Source organism: Lethenteron reissneri, chromosome 49 (genome assembly GCF_015708825.2).
Source record: "Lethenteron reissneri isolate LAM-NWPU_2019-01 chromosome 49, ASM1570882v1, whole genome shotgun sequence".
In the NCBI taxonomy this organism is placed as follows: domain Eukaryota; kingdom Metazoa; phylum Chordata; class Hyperoartia; order Petromyzontiformes; family Petromyzontidae; genus Lethenteron; species Lethenteron reissneri.
Genome location: NC_083827.1, coordinates 556,591 through 583,492, shown reverse-complemented (window position 1 = coordinate 583,492; position 26,902 = coordinate 556,591). Strand labels below are relative to the sequence as shown.

Below are 26,902 nucleotides of genomic sequence, written 5' to 3'. Positions count from 1 at the left end.
TGGAGGAGAAGCCAGGCCGAATGGCAGCGCTCGGTGCTTGCAATATTGGCCGAGAGCGCAGAACCGCAGGCAACTGGAAGCACCGCAAGTGCATGGACACATGGAGCAGTAGGTCCACTGATGTCATCCAATCTCCCCATTCCAGGGAGTTCCTCATGGAATGCAGTAACTCAATCTTGCAACGCTCCTTCTTGAGGAAGTAATTTAGCCTTCGACGGTCCAGAAATGGCCCTGTTGGCAGCTACGTATTGAACAGCTCGAATGTTTAGAAGTTGCGACATTTCCTTGGTGAGCGAGCGCCTGAGGGAGCTCCGAATTCTCCGGCGGAGGCCCATTCCCGATAGATCTACTTTTTCAGATTCCGGATATGGAAGAGCTGTATTCTTTGCCGATAGACCCCTGGTGAGGTCAGCTCTGACTTGGGTCGGCTGCCTGCACCTGATACTCAGTGGTGGAAATGGGCCGGAACGCCCCAAAATGCTGTGACGGGAGGGAAAATTTGATCCCGACTGCATTCCAGATGGAAACAAGGATTAATATTTTTATATGTATTAGACTCACAAATACAACCGCTAAAGTAATAGAGAGACCCACAGACACGCTCAGAGACCCACAGACAAGCTCAGCCACACACAGACGCACATAGAATCCCACAGACACACGAAAGAGACCCACACACGGAGCGAAGCCCTTCCTACGATTTAGTGGGAGGAATCATTTATGAGTTCCCCCAGTAATTAGTTTCCATTTCCAGGCCTGATGATACTATGCCTGCGCATATCTTGTGGGAACGTCCATTTCTCAGTTCTCTCTTCAACCAACGAATCCCGGTCCAAAGACGATCCTGCCAACAAGGTGCTACATCACCCATGCAATCTTTTCCCAAATTTGCTCTCCAACATAGAGCTTCTCTACTCATGGCCTCCTGCACAAAGGCGCCCAGATGAAGCTTGTCCAGCGGTTTCACACAAAGGCTTTCGCGACCAATATTACAATTCTGGCAAAATCTCCTGACAAAGCTGGATTTGATAGCCGGCGAAACATTACGGTACTCGAATTGGAAATGTTATGGAATTACTTTCCATACGGGTGGCCTGAACTAGTAACTAATTGGCACGTTTTGTTTACGTGACAAACCTTACTAATTGGCTGTGTCAGGTGATGGTGGGTTAACGATACATTTATATTTACTTGATCTAACCCAAAAAAACAAAACTTTATTATGACTTGTCCAAGCTGTATTGCAGGGTACTGGGGAGACGTACTCATCCAGGGAGACGTAGTCGTCCGGGGAGACGTAGTCGTCCGGGGAGACGTAGTCGTCCGGGGAGACGTAGTCGTCCGGGGAGACGTAGTCGTCCGGGGAGACGTAGTCGTTCGGGGAGACGTAGTCGTCCGGGGAGACGTAGTCTTCCGGGGAGACGTAGTCGTCCGGGGAGACGTAGTCTTCCGGGGAGACGTAGTCGTCCGGGGAGACGTAGTCTTCCGGGGAGACGTAGTCGTCCGGGGAGACGTAGTCGTCCGGGGAGACATAGTCGTCCGGGGAGACGTACTCATCCAGGGAGACGTAGTCGTCCGGGGAGACGTAGTCGTCCGGGGAGACGTAGTCGTCCGGGGAGACGTAGTCGTCCAGGGAGACGTAGTCGTCCGGGGAGACGTACTCATCCCAGCCAACGAAATTTTTCTCCGGAGGTTTGACGCTTCCGCAGCGAGACGCCAAGCAAGCGGCGCTGACCTTTGATTCGCGACAGCATGTAGACGCGCATTGTTGTTGTTGTCTCCAGAGACTGACAATTCTGCCACATGCAGGGTACGTGGTTGCCTCGGACCAACAACAGCAGGAGTAGGGTCACTGTTTCACTGTTCCGGGAAAACGCCGGCGCCGGTACCACCCGAGCTTCGTGCAGTGTCTTTGGCAAAAGCCTCGGCTGTCTGGTCAGAACCACTGGGGCCCTCATGACCACCGAGGGCAGGACTGCCCCGGCACTCCGGTGAGGACATGCTCGTCTACATGTGTAGTAGGTTCAATGAGACGTAGATGACGTAGTCAGAGGCACACTTATTTATTATAACGTTTCACTCAGCACAGGACAATGTACACAATACTCGAAGGGGTAACGGCCCATTCACCCGTCTAACAGGGAGACCCCAGTAACTCTAACCTGCTAGCCTACTCCCAGGTCCTCCACTCGAGAGCTAGGGGAGGCTAGCTGATCCAGCTCTGGTCAAGCTAGGATCACGGCACCTTTAGCCACCAGACCTGCTCTTACAAGAGCATTGGCTCTGGGCTCTCGGGGCCACGCCACTGGCTTTCCCTGGTCGGTCCTTAGAAGGACAGCGATCCAGGGGAGTCCCAGAACCTATCTAGCCAGTCTTCTCTCTTCACTGGTTTAAGCTGAACACTGAACCCCGAGCCCACCGGCTCACCGCCTTATATAGCAACTCCCCCCCGAGGGGTGGGGCCGTGGGGGATCACAGCGCCGTTACAGCCCCCCAGGGCTAACCGATGCGGACGTGGATGTAAGCATCCTTCCGTGTGCGGGCATAACCACCCCTTGTGTGTTTGTTCGCCCTCCCGTAACACCCCTACACATGGAATACGCGGTGAAGTCCCTGACGTGGCTGGCGCCGCGGTGACGAGATGTTAAATACTTTGCCTGGTATACAGGAGGTCGTGGATTAGATCCCGACTGTGACGCCTGTATATATGGAGTTTGCATGTCTCTCCCCGTGGTCGTGTATATTTTTCTCTGAGTCCTCCGGTTTTTCCCTCCACATTTAGAATCAACACGTATTTAGAGTATTTGTCTGCTTTAAATTTCCATGTGATAAGCCACATCGCTGCGCTATCATTTGTGGCCAGATTGCTTCTAAAAGAGAGCTATACAGCTCAAAAATTGTTATAAATAAGAATTCACAGTAAATAGTTAAATAGTATCTAATCCACGCCTCTTGCCGCAGCACCACTATTACCCATGGCTCTTCAGGCACCAAATGCAATGCCTCAGCGCTCCGTCTTCCCTGTGCCGTGAGGGGAGCGCGTCACGCGGAATGTTTCATGCCCGAGGCAGTGCGAGCACCATAACCAAGGATCTCCTTGCCGCCTTCGACGCGTAATTGCGATATGTGACCGCGGCACTCCGGTACGCGTGGTCATGTGCTCCTGGACAAGGACTGCCATGTAAAGCACACCTCCGATTAGCACGGTTCACTACGTACGGTGCGAAAGAAGTTGAACACACATACATACATACGTCTCTCACACGCGGCCGTCAAAGTAAATAAATAACGGTGCGCGTTGCGCTGCTCAAGCATGGTATTTTTATGTTGTGAAAAGAGATATAGGTGTATATTTTTAGGTTAGGAAGAGAGTTGTAATGACTGTCCGAAACACATCCATAATTTTTTGTATTAAGCTCATGGGGAAGTCATCCCGAAGTATGACATTACGTTTAATGCGTTTTTTTAAGAACGCATCCCTTTCGTAAATCGAGAGATACCTGCATTAATTTCAAATAACCTAACAAGGCCGGGCGTTATTGGGAACTCTTGCTGCGCCAAGCGTTGAAGGCTCGTGTGCAGAGCTGTGTGGCAGACATAAATCCTGCCCTCCACTTCTATGCCCACTAGCATCTAGGCTCACTTGGTGGTCCAGAAACGGGCCTCTTGCAGTAGGTTCAGTCAGTCGCTCAGGAATGGCCCCACTTCCATGTGGCTCAAGAATGGCCCCACTTCCATGAGGCTTGGTGGCTCAGGAATGGCCCCACATCCATGAGGCTCAACTTCCATGAGGCTCAGAAATGGCCCCACTTCCATGAGGCCCAACTTCCGTGAGACTCAGAAATGGCCCCACTTCCATAAAGATCAGTCGCTCAGGAATGGCCCAACTTCCATTAGGCTCGATGGTTCAGGAATGGCCCGGCTTGCATGAGGCTTGGGGGCCCAGGAAGAGCTCCCCGTTGTATTCCAGGTTCGACAGTCCCACAGCTCTGATTCATGTCATCGCCACCACCGCCACCGCACTCCGTGAACCAATGGAATCGATGGAGCCCACTCCCACGGCCCCTGCTCTGCCTCCCCTCCCTAGTTAGAGCGTGTGGCGTGGGAAGGATTTTTTTTCAATGTTCTTTTTTAACAGTTTAGTTTAGACATATATTAAATTAGGCTGTTTAAAGTAAAAATATAACTTATTTTTACTAATTTCGACCGCGTTTTTTTTTATAGTAGTGACACTAAGACTTCCCAGACAGCGCATCTCATTTGCGCTCTGACCCAGCAATCTTACCAAGTTTAGCTCTGTTAAAAGCATGTGGTTCGGATCAAAAAGCAAGCCCCCTGGTTATACCGGCGCAAGACGAGACCGACTTCTTCATCGGAGCCATAGAACAAGGTCACTCATTTTCATAACACTCGACTCGAAAAAGATAAACTTCTACCTAACTCTAAAAACTAAACTTTCCAGCCCATTAAAACGACTGAGCATAATCACACTGCTATGCAGATAAGTGGGACTCAATAGACAGACGCATGGTAAGTTACCACTGGGGTAAAAGTTGTTTAGCTTCAGAGCTCATCTGCATAGAATAACCTAAGTCTATTATAAAAAAAATTAGAGCAGTGACACAAATTAATATATATTTGGAAATTTTCTAGCATGCATTCGATCACTTTCCAACCGAAGTTGAAAACCGTTATAGGCAACAGAGCAAAATGTATCAAAGATTTGGCTGAATCTCCACAGAGCAGAACAAAAAAACCTCAATTGTCAATTGTAGAAAGGCACCTGGGCCTATCGCGATAACATCCGGTAAAGGCAAGCAGCCAGGCCCAACTTCTCCCCCATTCTGCTTGTTGCCGGGCCTAGCCGGCAAGGGGCTGCCACGGGAGCGAGCGCGGGGCCGTGCCGCCAAGTCTGGCTCACGAACCAAGGCAGCGTCGGCGGCTTCCCAGCGCCGGGTGGCAGCGAGTATGCAGCATGGGCGCCTGCCAAACCCAAACCCAGCTTCCCCGCGCGTGGGCGGCGGTGGGAATGGGGCCTCCGCTCTCCGCTCCGCTGCATTCTCCGGCGCCTAAAAAAATAAAAGGAACCCTTCGACAGTTCAAGAGCATCGCAATGCTCGGACCAAAATATACTTTTTTTCATGGGATAGTTAGTTGAAGGATTTTGTTCGAGTTATAAAAGGGTAAAAAACTACTTAAAACATTCCCATGTAAGCGTGTACGCCTGTAGGCATCACACACTGAAACTGTTTGTGCAGTGGCTATTTGTAACATATCCTTGAGTAGCTACTTTTTTTGTTACCAATGTGCTTCATCCAGTTTACAATTTCATCATCAGTCTGAACCACTTAAGAAGCACAGGAAACGTCACTTATGAGGATCAAAAATCCTTGCATCACAACTGTGAAAACGTACTCAGCATGACAACAACCATGCGGGCAAATCCTGCCCTGCACATGGTGATGTCATGGTTAACTCTTGAGCTTAATGGAAGCAAGTTAAAAGATCGATATCCGAATGCTCAAGTGAACATTGGAAGGTACTCTTCTCCATTGATAGTCCTGAGGCATTGGTGGAATATCCACATCACATTCCTATAGCGGTGTTGAGTCTGTCCATAAAAAAAGCACTCGTTTTATTAACCCTTAATAGATGATGGGCCGAGACAATCCCTGACCGGTATTTGCTTTAGAGTCGGTGGTAGTTATTTTGGCCGTGATTCCTGCCACCTTGTTGTGGAAACGATGGCCCGCTTTTCCAGAAAATCGACCCTTTTCCACATTTCGTAATTCACGAGGGGGCGATTTTCACGCCAAGGAGAGTCCACTCCACTGCAAACGGGGAATGGCCCAAGCGAGCGGGGTGACAGCAGGGTTAGGGAAACATCGCGGTGGTGGAAAGTTTCAACGCGGAAACTTTGAGGATTTGTGTGTGAAATGGCGTGCGGTGTTTGTGCAGCGAGTGCTGAGACAGCGCCGGTGACCCAGTCCACACTCATTAGCGTGCTTGTTTGTTACCTTCATTCCGCAACTTTGTTGCACAATTTCAGCGCTAACTTTCGAGTGTATTTTAGTTGGCGTAACATGTGCGTGTGTATGTACATTGAACCTCTTCCGCACTGTGTGGAAGCAAGTGTGCTGATGAAGATGTGGGGTTATGTGTGTGAAATAAAACTAAACTATTGAAAACTATTTTTCTATTACCAGGTAAGGCCCACTAAGCTACATAGCTATTTTTCAGAAGTGACCTGGGTATCACAAATGGTAGCTCAACAAAGTGGCTTATCATGTGGAAATTTATAGCAGCCAAATAATCTAAACACATGTTTATAAATGTTTAGGGAAAAACTGGAGGACCCTGAGAAAAATCCACACAACCACGGGGAAAACATGCAAACTTCAAATATAGAGCAGGCGTCAGAGTCGGGATCGAACCCACGACCTCCTGTATAACTGGCGAGATAGTTAACATCTCTCCAACGTGGCGCCCAAATGGCTGGATGGAGGCACACACACGTGTGTGAAGATATGGATCCTCCATAGAGCCGTTTACGCGACGGACACAAGTCCCAGGACCCAGCGGTGGGCGTTGGCAGGCAGCAGCACGACGCTATGGACCCAGCAGCCTGAGTTCGATTCCTGCCATGGCAATAATCAGTTGTAAATGTTCAAATTCCTACGTAGGCCAACCCAGCCTTATATAAATATATATGCCTGGTCAGGTGTGTACATATCATCGGTATACATCTGTAATCTAACGCTTTGGAGGGAAGGGTTGGCGGATCGCCATAAAATAGGGAATTGTGGATTTTTTTGGTTGGTGCATCATCATCATCAGATGTAGTAGGAAGCATTTTGATCATCATCAAAAACAATTAATTCTCAATCATCCAGATAATGCTCATTACCGTCATCAATTTTATTCTGTACCTAGGAGGGCAAAAAACACACACATCAGCACATGTGTACATGCGTGTGTGTACATGCGTGTGTGTACATGCATGCGAACATGCGTGTGTGCATGCGTGTGTGCATGCGTGTGTGGTGTAGCGGTTAGCACGCTGCGCTACAAACCTGGCAACCCGCGTTCGATTCCCGCTCACGGCCTACACCAGTGACACTTATCTGAACCGGTCCTGAGCCTCCCCAAGGTCAACTCAGCCTCAAATGAGTATCCGGTGAGGTATGTAAACATCGTCACTGGAGAGACAAAGGTGGCCGGGCGTGGTGTTGGCCACCCACCCCCTCGTGTGCCGTGCCGGCCTTTCAAGGTGCTCCTAACAGCACTTGCCTCAACAGTCTGTCAAGGTTATATGGGGGATATTTGTCTTTATTTTTGTTTTGTGTGCATGCATGTGCGTTAGATCGGGAGCAGTGGTGTAGGGGTTAGCGTGCTGTGCTGCAAACCCGGCAACCCCTATGTCCACTCAATCTCAAATGAGAACCTAGTGCGATGTGTAAACATCACCAATAGGTAGACAAAAGTGGCAGGGCGAGGTGCTGGCTATCCAACCCCACCCCCCCCGTTTTCCGTGCTGGCCTTATAGTCTATTGCTGGCTATATGGGGAAATCTGTCTAAGTTTTGTGCTGGATGGACGGTACCTGATTGGTTGGCTTGGGGTGCCGGCGGGGCAAGCGTGACGGTATCAGCGAGCATGGCACGACTCGCCGCCGCACTCCCTCCGCTGCCGATTGGCTGTGCGTTGTTTGTACGGAATGGAGAGCGTAATATATTCTGCCCGGTGTGATTTGGTCAAAAAAAAACTCGCATGTACATTTTGTGCGAAATGCTTTCGCAGAATTTACAGCCATGGCCGGAATTCTTGAAAAGCCTGAAACCAAAATCAACATGAATCGGGTCCAGAAATCTATAACCACAGGGACACCAGGTCAGATTTTTAGTCGTCAAAATGGGATAAATTAAAAGTTAATAGTAGAGCTATTCTGCTGGCTATAAAGTGGAGATACTATGAATTCAAGAAGCGTGCAACACAATATTCAACGCACAGTCGTGCGTGAGCACAATAGGAGGCATGTGTTGTCGTCTGTCTGGGCGCATTCTTGCTCAAGCTCTGATCTAAACCCACTCTGTCAAGGTCACCATATCACCTAATAACTTAATAAAACTAGAGTGCTAACATGTTTGCCTTACACGATGAAATGTGGCCAGATAATCGGTGTGCCAACAGGGTATGTCAGCTTTGGCAAATCCTGACAACTGTCTGGGCGGCTTCGAATGCTCGGCCCACCCACCCACAGCCTCCCTCTCTCCCCCCGCTCTCCCCGTCTAAAAACACCCATCCATATCCACAGCACACAGCTACAACAGTCTATAATGCACGCATCAGCAAAACCTTTAATTTGGGGTTAAATCATTAGACAGGGTGAGCGTTCGGTGCCTTCCGACGTTGCAATTTGTCTCAAGGTGCTGTCGTGGGGAGTGCGGGTGGAGGAAAGGCTGTATATTAACTCGCTCGTGCGTTTGTGCATCGACCCCAGAGGGAATCCACGGCTTCTCACGGCGCACAGCACTGAGCTCGTCTGCAACTACTCATGGCGCCACTCGAGGTGCGCGATTGGCAGAGCGATGGGAAAGTCACGAGGCCCTCTTGTCGCCGATGCTGCGGCGACGTGGCGAGGCAATCGAAGGCACACTCCCTGACGAGCGGCTCAGGCTCGGAAATGACAAGGTGCCGTTGCAACCGATTCAAAATAAAAATCGGAAGCGGGTAACTGAAGAGTAGGTCCGCAATGCCCAACCGCCTGCCAACGCATCATAGCGAGAGCCGATGAAGCCCCAGTGTGGACTTCTGCAAGCGCTCCCTGACAAACTCCCGAGCTTCAACTCAGATCAGCCCGTCCCCTCCACTCGCACATCGATCAAGCGAGGTGCATTCACTGGACTCGGTTGTCAGTGGAAAGCACGTCTCTGCACACTGCAGTTTGGTGCCCGTGAGCAAACCCGTTACGGCTTTAAAACATTCATCGTTCACTTTTGATTTTGACTGTAAAACGTTCGAACAATTACACATTCTCTACATGCGCCGCGTTGGTAAAACAAATCAATTTGTGAATTGTGCAATCTTGAGCCCCAAAATCTTGACAACGCACAGAATCGCAGAGGGGATAAATCGATGGTCTGTGGTCTATGACGAGACACCCAACGTCGCGTGTGCGCTCAGGGAATCATGTCAGTGCAATACACTCTCTAAGAGGTTGCCCAACGGCAGTCTACCACATGGGGGGGGGGGGGGGGGGCTGCACTCGAGTAATTCTGAAAAACGTGTTCCTCTGACCATGTGGATGTTGGCTCCATCACAGAGATGTGTGTCTCAACCACCAGACTGGGGGAGTTGGTGGGAGACCGCCAGTCGTTCTGAGAAACAGCACAAGTTTTATTGCCGTGTCACAACGCTTGGCAGCGACATCCCGGCTCAGTGTTGGTGTCGCTCCTCAACTGACGCCAGAGCGATCATGTGACCGTCTTTTACAGTGGCACGTCCAACTTTACACTTTTCCGAACAGTAGATTAGCCGTGTGCCTTTTGATTAAATCATGGGAGATGATGCGGCTATCCCCGCAAGTCCCATGGCAGTAATGTGCTTTTGATCAGGTCAAAAGCAAAATCTACACGTTGAAACGAGCGCGAGGCAGTGTGTATAAAAACTAAAAGACTTTTATTTTATCAGGTAAGGCCTACGGAGCTATATCGCTCTTTTTCAGAAGCGACCTGTCCACAAATGATAGCTCAACGAAGTTGCTTATCACGTTGAAATTCATAGCAGCAGCCAAATACTCACATGTTTCTAAATGTGAAGGGAAAAACCGGAGGACCCAGAGAAAAATCTACGCGACCACGCAGAGAACAGGCGTTAGTGTCAGCATCAGAACGCATCACCTCCTGTATACCAGGCGAGCTAGTTAATATCTCGCCACCGTGGCACCACCGGTATCTCCACTCGCGTTTCCCACGAGCCAGCGGTGAAAATTCCACATTGCTATGGTCAGGGCCCAGTCTCTCTCTAAGGCAACCGGTGTTGACTTCACACCGGAGCAGTACTTATTTTATCAATGCAGGAAGGATAATGGGCCGACACAATTCGCAACGACCCGAACTCCTTCCAAAAATGTGAGTGGAGTGCTCTAAGCCACAATGCGGCGTGTGGGTATATTAAAAAAAATACTTTTCAATGGAAAAAAACATTCCTCTCCCATTTTGGAGCCAAAGTGGTATCGCGATGAGGAATATCAACAGTGGCTGTCCCAACAGTGAGTCCTGGGTCTTGAATGTGTCCAGCCGAAAGTTGGCTCTGCACCAGCCAACACTTATTTAAGGAAAGAAACGCTTTTTTGACTTGACTACGAACCAGCCGGGACTTTCCTTTCTGTTGCCGTCAGAATGTTAATGATTGGGCTCTTTAGACAAGAGACGAACATTATCATTGAGACCCTGAGCCCTCCTGTTCTACCACTGGGTATGCCTGTCACCTTGCTAGGACAATACCAATCATAGAGCAATTGCTTGCATGTGATTACACTGTGTGGGAAACACAATGTGATTTGTGAGCAGCGAAGAAAATTACGGTTTTCTGGGCTATTCAAAGAGTAAACTTTTATATAATACCACAACATGATTTGATTTTACACTTAGAAAAAAGCACCAATTGAAGAATATGATAATGAAATAAATCCATTCAACACAAGTTGAAAGTACAAGTAATTTGTGGATGTGAATTACACGTCGAGCACTGGAGACATTGTAACGTCAGCGCGGACACCGTCGAAAATGGCCGCTCAGAGCGTGATAAATCCATCTGTTCTGAGAACAGGTCACCATCTCTTCATGGGGAACAGACACGCAAGCTTTGAACACAACTTTACTAAAATAAATCACCACGACCTAATTTTCCACCAGTTGGCAAATTCATTATTTTATACCTAAAAGGAAAACCGTTGTGCTAATTACTGCAAAGAGTCTGCACCTTATTCTTAGGTTTTTTCGGTAAAGTCACGTAGGTAAAAAATTTAAATGATTAAAGTAAAATAAAAATCACAACGTTTAGGAGGCAACACAAGCTTCCGTCTTCAGGTGGAACCGTCACAGCCCGACAGCTGTATCAAGTAAATGAGGGATTACAAGAGATACCACTCCGTCGGATGTGAGTGTGAAAGCGATGGGTATTACCTTGTTATCTCAGCAATCCCTCATTTACTTGATACAGCTGTCGGGCTGTGATGGTTCCACCTGAAGACGGAAGCTTGTATTGCCTCCGAACCGTCGTGATTTTTATTTTTATTTTACTTTTATTAATTTTAATTTTTTACCTACGTGACTTTACCGAAAAAAACTAAGAATATGAATCCTTGCAGTCACGAAAGCTTCAAATCTAGAATAGTCTGCACCTTATTTTAAGCATTGGGACTTCATGCCCTTGTGGCAAGAATAAAGAGTGAAACTAAACTATGAACTAAACTATTTTTATTTTACCAGGTAAGGCCCACTGAGCTATATAGCTCTTTTTAAGAAGCAATCTGGACACAAATGATAGCTCAACGAACTGGCTTATCACGTAGAAATGTATAGCAGCCAAACTCTATACGCTATGTTTTTTCTAAATGTGGAGAAGAAAACCGGAGGACCCAGAGAAAAATTCACACGACAATGGGGAGATAAACAAGCAAACTCCAAATATACAGGCGTCAGGGTCGGGATAAAACCCATCACCTGTATACCAGGCGAGGTAGTTAACATTGCCTAGCCACCGTTGCTTGCAGCGAGACTTGATTGTGGCATCAACGGCAGCATTGGCGCTAATCAAAGGCAGACTCGTCGCGAAACCAGCAGTGTTAGCACAAACTGACTACCGAAAACAGTCTGTCGTGAGCAGGGAAAATCCACTGCTGTAATTGAATGAACGGGGCACCCTGTGGGTCTGGGATGACAATGTTCCCAAAGTGAGATTTTTACGTTTACTATTTATAAAATAACTTTGCTATATATTCCTGCGATCTGTAAGTATTGATGTCCCAATTATGTGGAAGATAATTTTAAAGGGTCCACCAAGGGGTGAATACACCTTTTTATGTCCTCTTACATTCATAGCTGCACATACAAAGTATGGTGGCCGAAACACATATTCATCACGCTGTACAGGCAGACGTTGACTTACGAACGCCCAACTTACAAACATCTGCACTTACAAATTAGCTTCCATAACATATATATTTTTAACATCGACTTACAAACATGAACTCGCACTTGCGAACCAAACCACAGAACTATTTTGTTTAGCGGAGCAATCCTCCATAAGATGTAATGAGTGACAGAGCATTTGTGTTTAGAGTATTTGGCTGCTATAAATTTCCACGTGATAAACCACTTAGTTGGGCTATCATTTGTGGCCAGGTCACTTCTGAAAAATAGCCATATAGCTCAGTGGGCCTCACCTGACAAAATAACGATATTTTGTGCGTGTACAGTGAGGGAAACAAGTATTTGATCCCCTGCTGATTTTGTACGTTTGCCCACTGACAAAGAAATGGTCTATAATTTTAATGGTAGGTTTATTTGAACAGTGAGAGACAGAATAACAACAACAAAAATCCAGAAAAACGCATGTCAAAAATGTTATAAATTAATTTGCATTTTAATGAAGGAAATAAGTATTTGACCCCCTCTCAATCAGAAAGATTTCTGGCTCCCAGGTGTCTTTTATACAGGTAACGAGCTGAGATTAGGAGCACACTCTTAAAGGGAGTGCTCCTAATATCAGCTTGTTACCTGTATAAAAGACACCTGTTCACAGAAGACATCAATCAATCAGATTCCAAACTCTCCACCATGGCCAAGACCAAAGAGCTCTCCAAGGATGTCAGGGACAAGATTGTAGACCTACACAAGGCTGGAATGGGCTACGAGACCATCGCCAAGCAGCTTGGTAAGAAGGTGACAACAGTTGGTGCGATTATTCGCAAATGGAAGAAACACAAAAGAACTGTCAATCTCCCTCGGCTTGGGGTTCCATGCAAAATCTCACCTCGTGGAGTTGCAATGATCATGAGAACGGTGAGGAATCAGCCCAGAACTACACGGGAGGATCTTGTCAATGATCTCAAGGCAGCTGGGACCATAGTCACCAAGAAAACAGTTGGTAACACACTACGCCGTGAAGGACTGAAATCCTGCAGTGCCCGCAAGGTCCCCCTGCTCAAGAAAGCACATATACATGCCCGTCTGAAGTTTGCCAATGAACATCTGAATGATTCAGAGGACAACTGGGTGAAAGTGTTGTGGTCAGATGAGACCAAAATGGAGCTCTTTGGCATCAACTCAACTCGCCGTGTTTGGAGGAGGAGGAATGCTGCCTATGACCCCAAGAACACCATCCCTACCATCAAACATGGAGGTGGAAACATTATGCTTTGGGGGTGTTTTTCTGCTAAGGGGACAGGACAACTTCACCGCATCAAAGGGACGATGGACGGGGCCATGTACCGTCAAATCTTGGGTGAGAACCTCCTTCCCTCAGCCAGCGCATTGAAAATGGGTCGTGGATGGGTATTCCAGCATGACAATGACCCAAAACACACGACCAAGGCAACAAAGGAGTGGCTCAAGAAGAAGCACATTAAGGTCCTGGAGTGGCCTAGCCAGTCTCCAGACCTTAATCCCATAGAAAATCTGTGGAGGGAGCTGAAGGTTCGAGTTGCCAAACATCAGCCTCGAAACCTTAATGACTTGGAGAAGATCTGCAAAGAGGAGTGGGACAAAATCCCTGCTGAGATGTGTGCAAACCTGGTGGTCAACTACAAGAAATGTCTGACCTCTGATTGCCAACAAGGGTTTTTGCCACCAAGTACTAAGTCATGTTTTGCAGAGGGATCAAATACTTATTTCCCTCATTAAAATGCAAATCAATTTATAACATTTTTAACATGCGTTTTTCTAGATTTTTTTTTGTGTTATTCTGTCTCTCACGGTTCAAATAAACCTACCATTAAAATTATAGACTGATAATTTCTTTGTCAGTGGGCAAACGTACAAAATCAGCAGGGGATCAAATACTTTTTTCCCTTACTGTATGTGCATGCACGAACGTGTGTGTGTGTGAAAGTGAGTGCACGTGTGTGTGGGCATGCTCCTGTGTGTGTGGAGCGTGGTAGTGCAATGGTTAGCGGGCTGCGCTACCAACCCGATGACCTGAGTTAGATTCCCGCTCATAACCAATACCAGTGACAATTATCTTAATGGGTCCTGGGCCTCCCCGAGGTCGGCTCATCCTCAAATGAGTACCTGGTGCAGTGTGTAAACATTGCCACTAGGGAGGCAAATGCGGCCGGGCGTGGTGCTGGCTATCCATCCCCTCGTGTACTGTAGCGGCCTTCATAGGCGCTGCTCACTAACAGCACTTGCCCCAACAGCCTGTTAAGGCTACATGGTGGATCTTTATGCATGTGTGTGCAATTCTGGTGACTGACGAATAAGCCAGCATAAGGACTCAAGGTAATAAAAAATATTTTTTTATATTTGTTACTTTATTTAATGTTTTATTTTATTTAATATACAGTATTTATTACAAATGTACAATGTTTTTAATATTTTAATGAGTTTAACGCTTGGCCTTCATCAATCAAAAAATGTCTCAGCGGTATTCAATATTACTGTCATATTAATATCAATAAATCCAAGTTTAAAATCCAAACATCCCCAAACGGAAACGAGCACTGTTGATTTCTGCTGCCAGTCTTTCGGCAGTGAGAGACATTCCACATTTATTTTTTAGAAATGAGTCTGTCCACAGGACAAGCACTGCGGACCTCCCAGCAAGTGGTGGTACAGCCTCATCAGGTGGCTCTCAATTTATTGGTTGTGGAGGGAAGATATTGCCTGGGGTTATAACTCACAACTTTGCATTTGTGAGCCTTGCTGCTCTACAAACTGAGCTCTGACCTTGACATATATTGAGGCCAAAATTCTTCAAACCATATTTTCTGGTGAGCCTGATAATTAATAAAACTAGCGTGTGCTGGTGGGCCACGTGGCACTACATGCCGCGTGTACACACCTTACAATGTCACATGGCATTATGACATCAAAACGTGTGTGTAGATGTGACCACTAATCTGGCTCTACTCTCACGTCAGGTGGGAGCACATCATCTAGGTTGCAGGCCTATCAACATGGCCGAGCGTTAAGTCTTCACACATGAGGATCAAGGGATTGGTCAAACATCCCGAGCAGGACTGTATTGCTAAAGCCTTGAGACCCAGTAATCTTTTCATGTATAAATAAATGAAAAAATATTTATAGACTGAGGCTGCCCAGTTAAAAGGTGCCGTGCAACATCTCAGCAGGGAACCCAAACCAGCAGTGAACTGAGAAGGGAGCTAGTGCTGATGCACACGGTGGTACCAGGCCAGGCCTGTCGAGACACGACTCTGTGTGCCAAAGAGGCAGAGCCGTGACATGCGCAGCCACATTAGGATCAGAAGCGCCGCCCGCACCGCCCAGCTAAAAAAAACAACGATAATAAAGTAAGATTCACACACACAGGGCAGCACAGACACAACGCAACCATTTACACAACTGCAGCAGCCACTGCCAACGCGAGACGTGGCCCAACCCACGGCAAACAGCACGTGTACCAACAACAAATATAGTAAATTGGAACGCGCAAGATACCTTGGTGCCACTTGCATGACGGGCGAGGGGTTGGGGTGGAAGGGTAGAGGGAGGAGGTATATGACAGGGGTGGAGGGGTGGACAGATTGGGGAGGGAGGTGGGGAAGGTTGAACATGTGCCCGCGTCTCTGAGGCAGGTGGAGGTGTAAAACGGAGTGCTCATTAACTAAGCTGCAATCGAACCAACAAAAACCATCCCGCACCAAAGTTTTCCCTTTATTTATTTGCTTTCAAGTTGATGGGCCAAGTGTTCGGGAAGCCAGTCTGCTCATTGAAACAGAGTAACGTTGTGCAAGTACACAAATCACGATACGTTTTTAGTACAAGTGATATGCCCGTGCAGATAAACAGGTCCCTGGCCAATATGTATTTGGGTTGCGTCTCGCGTACTGTGCGAGATGCGGTCCTGAAAAACAGCGCGTAAGTCGAATCGCAAGATATACTGTACGTGTTATACGAGGAGGGTGTGTTACCGAAGAACAATTAAGTACAGCATTTCATTTTATTACTTATGCTACAAAAATAGTGAATAAGAAGTTTAACAAGAGAGAATAATAATTTAGATTAAAACGATTACTACAGGCATCCCTCGATTTACGAAAGGGATGCATTCTTCAAAAGAGACGCGCGTAAAACGACATTTCGTAAATGGGAACGGCTTCTCCAATTCGTTTAAAACAAAAAATTAGGGATGTGTCATCCCAACTTTACTCCTAACCGAAAAATATACACCACCTATATCACGACAAAAATAAAAACAACAAACCTAAATATTAAACCCATTGAATAACAATTAATTTAAAACAAAATTATTCAACTTTTCAGGGAACTCGGCAAAAGATCTGCACGTTGGAACGACTGCTCAGGTGATGTGGAGGCGTTACTGTTGCACTGTCAATTGCGTTAACGCGAAGTTTCGCCAACGTTCGTAAATCGAGGGATACCTGCACTTACAAAGATTACTAAAAAAAGGAGTAACTTGAGGGCTTTTTGATATGCTTCTGTGGGCTGCTGGCAGCAGCAGCATCGTGTGTGACGCAGAGACGGCAGATCTACGATGGCAGCGCCCAGCCTGTGACACCGGGCGCTGCTTTGACGCGGTGACGCCATCACAAATAGATCTTTTAACTTTGAATTTTTATAATTGAAAATATTTTTTTACATACAAAATGTAATTTACAATTATTTTTCTGGAAGGATTAACTTTAAAACGCATAAAATGTGTTAAGTATGTCCCTAAACATGAATCGCGTAACTGCGAATTCGCGCTATGTGGGAAGGCGTTACGCGAGGGACGCCTGTAATGCATATTTGAGCAATATCCCCACATATGCGGGGAAGTTTTCTAGTCAATATAAGTTTCCTCTCACAAACCAAAACACTCAAAAAGGCACTGGCTGCACAATCCAAGCAGTACCCCTCCTAAAATACAATTTTGAGACTCGGTGAGGTTGTCTTGGATAAATAATTCAACAGCAAACAGATTATTGTCGTAATGAGAAATTTCAACCACTGCCTCATGGACACCAAAAAAGATGACTGCCATCACAATGCCCGTTTCAAGATATGCTACGAATTTAGACTTTTGGAGCGGCGGATTGAATTATAATTTATGAGTGTATATTTTAGACACCTTTCAGACTGAATAAACATTACATATTGATGCAAAGCGATACAATATTGCAGCTCAGTGATTCAGTTTATAGCCTACGGAGGCAGGTTACAAAGTTGCCACGTCTCACCGTTAAACTCATTACAGCGGCAGAGCCAGCGGCCACCGCCGGCCGCACGCACGTGTGAAACTGTAACGCTCTGCAGTGCCAGGGTCGTGATGCATTCGGATCAAGGGCAAATGCAACCAAATGGACCTCGGCTTTTTCTTGTTCCATCAGCACAAGACCCAGAGTCCGCGGGTCGCGCTCCGCGGTGCCCACGTGCTCTGCACTCATGGCTCCACGGCTGTTTGGTTAATAGAAGTTCATGGCAGGGAATTTAACAACATGACAACTTTTAAACGAGGCCAGCACTGGCTTCTTATCTGCCCTGGCCTCTGATCCGTAGACGAGACAGAGCTACCTTATTCGTCAACTGTGAGGCCACGACTGCTTGTGATCTACTGTGAGACTGTCTCAGGGTACTTCTGAGTAAAGTGACGGTGATGGTAGCGATGATGAACTGTGCTGTTAAATCAAATGCCGATAACGCACGGTATCAGTCCGCAGCTTTGTAAGCTCGATTGCACTCTAGGCAACTGGAGTATAACCCAGACATTTTAAGTAGGGGTGAGTTGACCTCGTGCTTGATAATTGGTACTGGTTTCAACCGTTGTTACAAAAACCATCAGCACCATCAGCATAAAATCGAGCCCACGATGCATCGTGGGACTTCGTCTGCGCATGATGTGTATTACACGTGTTGTTCATGGCATGTCACCAACATATGCTCCCGTCATCATCGCTCGCAACTAATAATAATTTTCATAGAAGTGAGCTGGAGATAGCGCCTCGGTGAAGGGAGATAAAAAAACGTCGAGTCTGCGAGTGGTCAACAAAAGCTTGTCGCCTCCTCGTTAAATAAGGAGCGTTGGAAAATTAAATGACGACTCTTGTCTGGGAGCATTTAACAAAGCATTAACTGCAATAAAATAAATAAAGGATCTGAGGGTTCAATGCGTTTGCTGCTCGGTGTCTGCAATGTTGTGATTAATTCGCTGCAACTTTCTCTTCTTTCTCTCACCAAGGCCCTCCGGCAGGTCATTCTTGTCAAACAGCTTAAGGCTGAATGTTTCTTAGCCACGTCAACAAACACAATCAATGAGAAAGTAATCACTCCAAAGTAAAACCTCATTATTCCTGCTGTATTTATAGCAGTACTAGCCCGACTTCATACTTTTGTTGCAAGTACAGTACTGGTTATAATACATGGGATTAAGCAGTTCATTATTCTTTATATATTCCTCAAAAGTAGGTCAGACTGCAGAGCTTCTAAATATTTGTTGTTAACATTCTTAGCAAGTGGCTAAGCAACACACTGCACTGTACAATGTTTGTTGGTGTCAAATTGTAAATAGCACTTCAATGTTAAGAAATGCAATGCACAATTTTTTTTAAAACGTACCAATGCACGTGTGCGTTTTTAGACGTTTGTTTATGTTGCTGGCTTGTGCCTCTATATTTATTGGTGTATCTGTTAAACAAATCTGCTGCTCACTGTCACTGCATTGGCTGGGAGTCGCTTTCAAAATACAACGGGGTCTATGCCCTGGTGAAAAATGATACATCCCAAATCTTAAATAAAAAACACATCCTAAATAAAACAATACATCCTAGATAAAATAATACATCCTAAATAAAATAATACATCCTGAATAAAAGAATACATCCTAAATAAATTAATACATCCTAGATAAAATAATACATCCTAAATAAAATAATACATCCTAAACCCCTTGGTGGGCAGTTTGTTTAGTTGATTGGATTAACAGAGTCAAAGTCAAATGTATGGTTTAGTTGCGGTCGGGGCAGTGATGTGTAAACTGTACACTTCATATTTTATGAAGGAACGCCTGTGTTCAGACTGCTGTGGAAAAGTGTGATGTGAAAAAAAAGTTAAATATCAAATTTCATTAATTGTAGAGTGCATCTCCAACTGTCAATCAGCTGCTCCAACAGTCCATAGCAAATTCGGAGAAATTGTAATCACGATCATAATTTGAACGGAAAATAATCCAAATACCAGAGCATCCCAAGACGCTGTACAAGGCAACCCTTTATGCATGAGTGTACACAACACACACATAAACAAAATAACAAATTTAAATTATTAAAATATATTGACAGAGCACAAGTTGAGCGTATTGAGAATGTGGCGCTACATACGACTCGTATAAGCCGACTCAAACACCAGGAGCCCCAAGGTAGCGAAGAAAGCGACTGTCATGTGAATGAATCGTTTTAAGTAGCAACCAGAGGAAAAGAGGAGCAGGAGGGGGGGTGACGGATTTGTAAGAGGATGAAAGCGTCGGAGAGACTGTGCAGGGTTTTCCTTGGGGAAGTAGCTCATCAACGGGAGAAGACAGCAGCAAGGCCTTGAGTGTGGACTTTGAAGAGGAGAGCGAATGTGGAATGAAGATGCGTCTCCGCTACATTCAACATTCGCTCCAACTTGCTGACCCGCCCCTCACTGGACATGTGAAGAAGAGCTTCAGAGCTCATTGGATTCCTCCAGGATAAATAAGGCATCAAAAATAAAGATTCTGATACAGACTTCAAAACGGTCTTCAAATCACTGGCAATTTTGCAGACGTTTAATTGCATAAACCAATCTGAGCACACATTTTTGCTTATTTTCTAAAAGTGCAAAAAAAAATCTTCATAGTAGTATAATTGTAACAATAAAAAAATGTTTATCAAACTGTAACTACACCGATATTAGCGGATGTTCTCTGATACTTCTGCTCACAATGGACTCTTCTTCACCTCCCGACCGTCTGTTCAGCAGCGACGGTGGGTTTGAATAAAGTGCCTTCATGACTCTCCGTCTACTAATTTCGCAGCTTCATTCATCACCAATCCCCTATTTTCTATGTCTCCACTTGATCAATCCAACACATTCTATTTCTGTCTTAACTGCTTGATTCCTGTATTCTGGCGTTAAGGCCACATTTGGTATTGTGTCCATGATCCATCCTTGAGACATGTCCAAACACTGTCGTCTGCTTTCTTAGGAGATCTGTTATAAGTATTTTTTTATTATCTGAATAATTTTCTCGTAATCATTATGTTTTGCTTCATGAAGAGGCTTCAAAAGCCTGGTTTATGTATTGGCAAAGAAACAGACTCTGCCGATTTCTAGCAGAAAAAGCAGCCAAAAGAGCAGAAAATAATAGTAATTTAGCAGTTTTTCCAAAATTTACATAAACTACCTTTGTGCCAACATATGAATCAAAACCCTAGCATCAATGGGCTTTTACCTGGTTAGAAGACATGGTAATAACATACAGTAGAAAGAGAACACATATTAATTCAAGGAACTTTGCTCAAGAGTTATTTAAGTGTATTTTCAACTGGTTCTGAAATAATATGAATGAATCGATAATCAGACGTCAATGTCTATCCACTCCTGGATGAAGGCCGGCCTCCTCATACCATCACCATACCTCACTGTCCAGTCAGTGCTGCTACCATACCTCTTTCTTCGACACACAAACTGATCTCATCGCTCCATCTCTGCCATGGCCGCCCGCCTGGTTGCCTTCTCTCCTTTGACTGCCATTCCATCCCCAGGATCATCCATCGGCTCTCATCCCGTCGAGCGCCGTGTCCCCCTCAAGCTCATCAACTTGTCTTAATAGTCAAAATCATGTCTCTGATTTGTGTTTGTTCCCAGAACTGATAATAAACACCTGATACAGGCACCCAGGTCTCCCTTGCAAAGGAGACTCGGCTTCATTGGGCTCTTATCCGGTCAGAGACCAATTAAAATTGTCCGAATTTACTGTATTCAAATATGTTGCTCCAGTGAACGTACACTACACGATCAATAACCAGTCAGTGAGTGGCTCTATTAAAACGGTGGTGAAAGGTCTACGTTCCTATGACAGGAGCCAGCCTATTCCATGGGATAATTGCTGCCGATTTCCCACAAGTTGATCGTCATAACTTGAGTAAAAATAAAAGGTTAAGTTAATATTCAAACAGGACTCTTTCACTGCCACGAAGCAGAAACATTTTTATGACTGAGACCAAAAAACTCCCGTCATGAATTATGCTTAACCTCTTATGAGATCATAAAGGTGCAGCCCAGCAATTCCTTTCTTACGGAATGGCCTCCAATACAGGGAGTCGTAAAGAGCCGCTATGGAGGGGATTTTGTCTATTTTTCCTTGCTGGTAATTCATCATGTAGGAGGCAAGAGTATGGAGCACGCAACCTGCTGATTGCAGTCTGTGGTGAACCCATTTCAACTGCTTGGGTGGACAGAGGTGGGGGGGGTTTAAGAAGTGTAACCGCTTGCTCAACTGCTGTGCCGGTAGATCGAAACGGACACGTACGAATTGCAAGTCCGTTGTGCTAACCATTACGCCAACGGCAGCATCCCAACCTGTTATTGTTTTTAAATGCATTTTTGTTAGCTCAACAGAGACGATGAAGCGAGCACAAAGTGAATGCAGGCACCCACTGGGTCCCGTTGTAGTCGAGATGCACATTTTGTGGAGGCGAATTCCTCGCGCGCTTGCTGTCACGCAAGAGCTAATGCACTGTTATTTATTATTCATCCTCCAAAAGCTGTGCTCCGCGTTTATTAAAATCAGTGCTTCTCTCCTGGCAACGAAAGGAAATCAAAAGCCACAAACATCAAGGGTCCAGGTACAGCACAACAAAAATTATCACTTTTCACGTTGGATTTTAAGGAATACATTAAAGCCACTTTAACATAACAATGAACACACATATGACCGTTATTTGCCAACAGGTGAGAGGCAATTGAGACGTAGTCACTTTTCTTTGGAGATCTGGATATGACTCTCGTCACTAGATTTTTTAAATTTATTCACGTTCACTTCAATGAAGATTTTTTTAAAGATTAAATAAAAAAAATACAGCTTTAGTAGGTACAGAACTAGGTTGTCAATCATAGGCTGTTCAACACAACGGTGAAGATTAATTTATAAGAAACAAGTCTCAATTTGACAGCAAAGCATTTGATCATGAAACGCGAGTTAAGTCCATTATTTCATCCATACGGTTTTAATTAACATGTAGGCTTTCACGACCAATATCATCCATAATAGAGTTTTTTGGGATTAGATCACGGAAATACGCGATCTAACCTCTATTACGTAACGTCGTCAATGCAGTGATATCACGGGAATGCTAATGCTGCCTGTAACCGTGACTTTAAAGTTGTTATTCCTCCATAATGAAGCTTCAATCTCATGTGGGATGCACTGAGGCAGGTACATTAGAACATTGTATAGCCGACTGGCTGAGGACTGAGGGATACGTGAATATGTAAAGATACCAGGTACTCAACTGAGGCCGAGTCGACATAGGGGAGGGCGCAGGACCGGTTCAGATAATCGTCACCGGTGTTGGCCGTGAGCGGGAATTCGAATTCAGGTCGCCGGGTTTGTAGCCCAGTTCGCCCACCACTACCCTACCGCTCACCAATGACTTAGGGGCCATCCATTTAGTGCGTACGCATGGGGGGGGGAGGGGTCAAGTTTTGACGGATTTTTGCGTACATACTAAATGGATGGCCCCTTACACCGCCACCACCACGCACAGACACTGCATTGGGTGCCTGGGCAGTGAATTGACCAATGAGGATGTGTTGACGGTTGTATATTGTACACGGTCCTGTATCTTAACAAGGAGAGATGTATTTAGTGTTTGTTTTGCATTGAGTCTTTGAGCCTGCCCTTCCCCAACTGAGATGACAAAGCCACCCACCCACTCTTGTCAGCGCTGCTCATTTATGAGGATGTGTGAAAAAGAGCTTTATAAAGCTCATCGGATTCCTCCAGTATAAATACGTATTCCGATTCTTATTCATCGTACCACGAGGACTTACACTCCAGAGAAGGACGCTTCGGTCTCCCGGCGCGGCAGCTAAAACACGGGCAAGTTTCTTAAATCTCCCTGCCTCTGTCAATCCAGCAGCATAGCCGTTTCCTGCACGGCCCACTCAAGTCGGTCGCGGCAGGCTGCCACGTGGTGGTGGTGGGGGGGGGGGCACGAGGTGGGTCTGTCACAGCTGCTGGCATGAAGGCGGTAGGAGGGCGACCTCGAGAACCCCCCCCCCCCCCCCTGTGGAGAGGAGTCATTGTGGTTTCCTCTTCCACGCTGTCCAGCACGTCTCGGAAGAGCTGGGAGTACCCGCACCTCATGGTTAATCCACTGCTAGATGAAAGCATTGTAAAATCTACTGGTGTTAATGAACACACAGCGGCACAAAAACTAGCGGTTTTAACCGGTTCACTGGTAACCGAATCCAGAATAGCTTAACAGTTCTTAAAGTCAGGAACCGATTAACGATTCCAGTGGAATGTTGGCAGAGGTGTGAAGGCGTCGATTGTAATTTGTGCCGATGTCTAAACTCGCGCGAAGGTTTGGGAGTCGAACCGCTGCTGACCATGAGATCGCGACATCATCCGTTCCGAATTTAAATAATTATCAGCACAAATGTTGTGTTTGTTGCGATACATTTGTATACTGCACATGCGCAAACCGGTAACCGTTTCATTCGGGTTTTAATGCGCAACGAGCCAGTGCAAGAGACACACAGTATTTAACAACCCTCCTAAAACTTTTGCAGATACATGCATCGAATGAAACTACACAGGATTGCGGCAAAAACATCGATTCGTGAATCCGATTGCCCCGCGATCATTCACGTGCCGATTAGATTCTGCATTAACTGAAACCGTTTTGGTGCAAGCGTTGTCATATATGTTAAAGAACACGCGATCCTCATCTGTGTCACAATGTTCTACAAAGCTTATGACAAATAAGTGTTGAGGCGGGCCGGTCAACTCTGTGACGGGCACGAACTCTCGGCGTGGGAATCGGTGTCCACGGAACTTCACGCGCGCCGCGTTGGGACGCCGCCGCCGCCGCCGCCGCGGGAAGATTTGCAAGAGTGGAAGGATTTGAAAGCTCATACCTTCTGCAATGCTCGTCTCTTCGAAAAGCAGCACTGGAATGCGAACACACGTAGCAATCAATGCACTGCGATAGATAATGGGAGCGCTTTGCAAACTCATTTGAAATTTATTTTTAAAAAGTCGATCAAACTTTTACCACCACCGGAAGTGGCTGCAAACACTCCGGAAGTCACCGACCTTGGTGTTTATTTTATCACGAATTTTGCAAAAAATACCGCAATGCAGCCGAATACTTTGACAGCAATCAACAGCAAGGCTATCGTTCATTTGTGCATGCGTCAGAAGCGAGTTTAGTCATAGTTACCGATGAGGAAGAGCTGGAGCATCATGCGGGCCTCGGACGCATGGCGCGCGCTGCGTGTCGCCCTCACGCGGCAGTGGCGGCGCGGGGGGAGGGGGCGAGGGGCGGGGCTGTGTTTGTTATTCTGCGGGGAGCGGACGCGGAGCTCGCGATGTTCTGAGGCGCGAGGGAGTTCAGGGAGGCGCTGCACGAGACCCCGGTGCGCGCGCGCGCCCACGCACGCGCGCTCGGGTTTGGTCGGCAGGCCGTGCGCGCGCCCACCCGCGCCCGCGAGCGTCTATCGGCTGCGGCGCGCGCGTCTCTCGCCGCGTCAAGCCGCGTGCGCCGCGCGCTGGGGCTGGGCGGGGGCCCCGTGAGGCGGGCGGGGGGCGGGGTAATCGCGGTCAGGGGGGGGGTGCGATGAGGAGGCGGGGTTAGTGCCAAGAGGCTCCACGGCTGGGAGTCGAGGGGAGGGAAAGGCGGAGTCAGATTAAACGGGTTCGTGAGCCATGGGCGGGGCTAGATTCGAGTGGGAGGGGTTAGTGTGGCGAGGGGGCGGTGTTAGTGAGCCCCTCCCCCCACTCGGCGGGGGGGGGGGGCGTGATTGAAACTCATTTCCAGTTTCTAGATTTGAAGTTTTCGTTTCAGTTTTCATTTCATTTATTTCGTATAGCCCTGTGAGCCATTCGAATCTTGAATCGGGTGCCTACCGCAACAAACATGAAACAAAAACATGAACAAGAAAACATCTTAAAGTGACGATGTGACTGTACAAACAGACAATCCAAGAAAAGACAGCGAAATATTGCAGACCGAAGGGTCCGTGGCAGCCCCGCGGCTTGACAGCCCCGTGGCGTGGCATTGTCCTGAACCAACCGGTACCAGCTCTACCATTTACCATAACCAACTAGACCACCTGCCACTGGTACCAGCCCGTTATACTCCTGTAATGTGTTATACTCCTGTTACAGCGTAAGTACACAGCCTAGGTACACAGCCTATGGACACAGCCTAGGAACACAGCCTACTCTAGCTATGCTCTGGGGTCCTCCGGCTACAATTACACTAGGGGAGGCTACCTGACCCGACCCAGCCAAGGTGCGGGTCTGAACTCTGGCTTCCTCGGAACTCGCCCTTACAAGGACGTAGAGCCGGGAGTCTCAGAGTCCCACCACTGGCCCGCACAGCGTCCTGGCCCTTACAAGGATAAGCGGGACGAGGGGGTCCAGGGTCCTAAGCTGGCTGGCTGGTCTTGGGTCTTGAGCTGCAACTGGCCCCGATCGGCCAGTGAGCGGCCCTTTTATGCCTCTTCCCAATCGAGGGGTGGGGTTGTATGTGCCCCCAGATATCCCACAGAGCACACACAGCCCCCGTTGGTGGCGCCAAGGGGCTTAGCTGTCTGGGTTGCCTGGGGTCCTAGCGCCTGGCGCCGAGGGCTTAGCTGTCTGGGTTCCTAGAGCCCCCAGCAGCCCTTCCCCTCTTGGGCTGGCACAGTGGCCCCTCCTATGGCACTACATTACCCCCCTCTACGTAGCCTCCAGCCGACCCGGCTGTCAAAAAAATACAATGGCACAATAAATTATTTGTTAACCATCAGAATGAGTGTATGCGTGTCAATGACTAAATTAGAAGAAAGCGCCTCTCCCCCTCCTGTGGTCACGCGTATATAAAAAAAACTCCAGGCCACCGATGCAGAACAACACTGTATAATAACATATATGCAGGACGAACACACGCCCCAACCGCCCACTATACATGATGGCAAGGTGAGTGGCAGCGCGTTGGGATGAGAGTTCTTGGGCGGGGGTCATGAAAATCGTTTGAGTTTGGAGCGAGTCCGAGTGGCAGGTCCATCGGCTGCGATGGAGGCGGGAGGGGACCGACGACCCGTTGTTGCGCTAGTGTCCTGGGTCGCTGATCCCGCGGGCAAGCTTGTTCCCGCTGGGTCGGCCGTGGTGGGTTTCATTCCCGAGGCACCTGGGTATGCCGAGGATACGGTGGTGAGCGAAGTGCCAGGGTCGGAGGTCCTGAAGTCCGGCGTCGGGGGACCCGGCAGCCAGACGCCACATGGCCCCGAAGGCCACAGTTGTGGCAGATGATGGATGCCCCGTTTTGGCGCAATGTTGGTCGGTCCCGCTTGTGGTGATCCCGCTGGGATCGCCAGTTCGACGATCCGCGACTTCCTGTTGCCGCGAAGGCCTGATGAGGCCCCGAATGCACGTCATAGGCTTGTGCATCAGGTGGGCTTGCGCAGGCGGCGATGGTCGTGTCC

General features: G+C 47.2%; 1 protein-coding gene across 2 annotated transcripts in view; it reads right to left on the bottom strand.

Annotated features, from left to right (window-relative positions):
• Nucleotides 1-24,994, bottom strand: part of LDLRAD4 (low density lipoprotein receptor class A domain containing 4) — a 193,608-nt gene extending 168,614 nt beyond the window's left edge. The window contains exons 1-2 of one of the 2 annotated variants that reach the window (XM_061572094.1): nucleotides 24,655-24,994; nucleotides 24,350-24,382 (exon numbers count right to left, since the gene is read on the bottom strand). In XM_061572094.1, the coding sequence (XP_061428078.1) occupies nucleotides 24,350-24,382; nucleotides 24,655-24,679 (58 nt within the window). In that variant the 5' untranslated portion in view covers nucleotides 24,680-24,994. Of the gene's footprint in view, nucleotides 1-7,602; nucleotides 7,670-24,349; nucleotides 24,383-24,654 lie in introns of those variants that run through there. The other variant, XM_061572095.1, reaches the window with a different exon arrangement.
• Nucleotides 24,995-26,902: the final 1,908 nt, after the last annotated feature.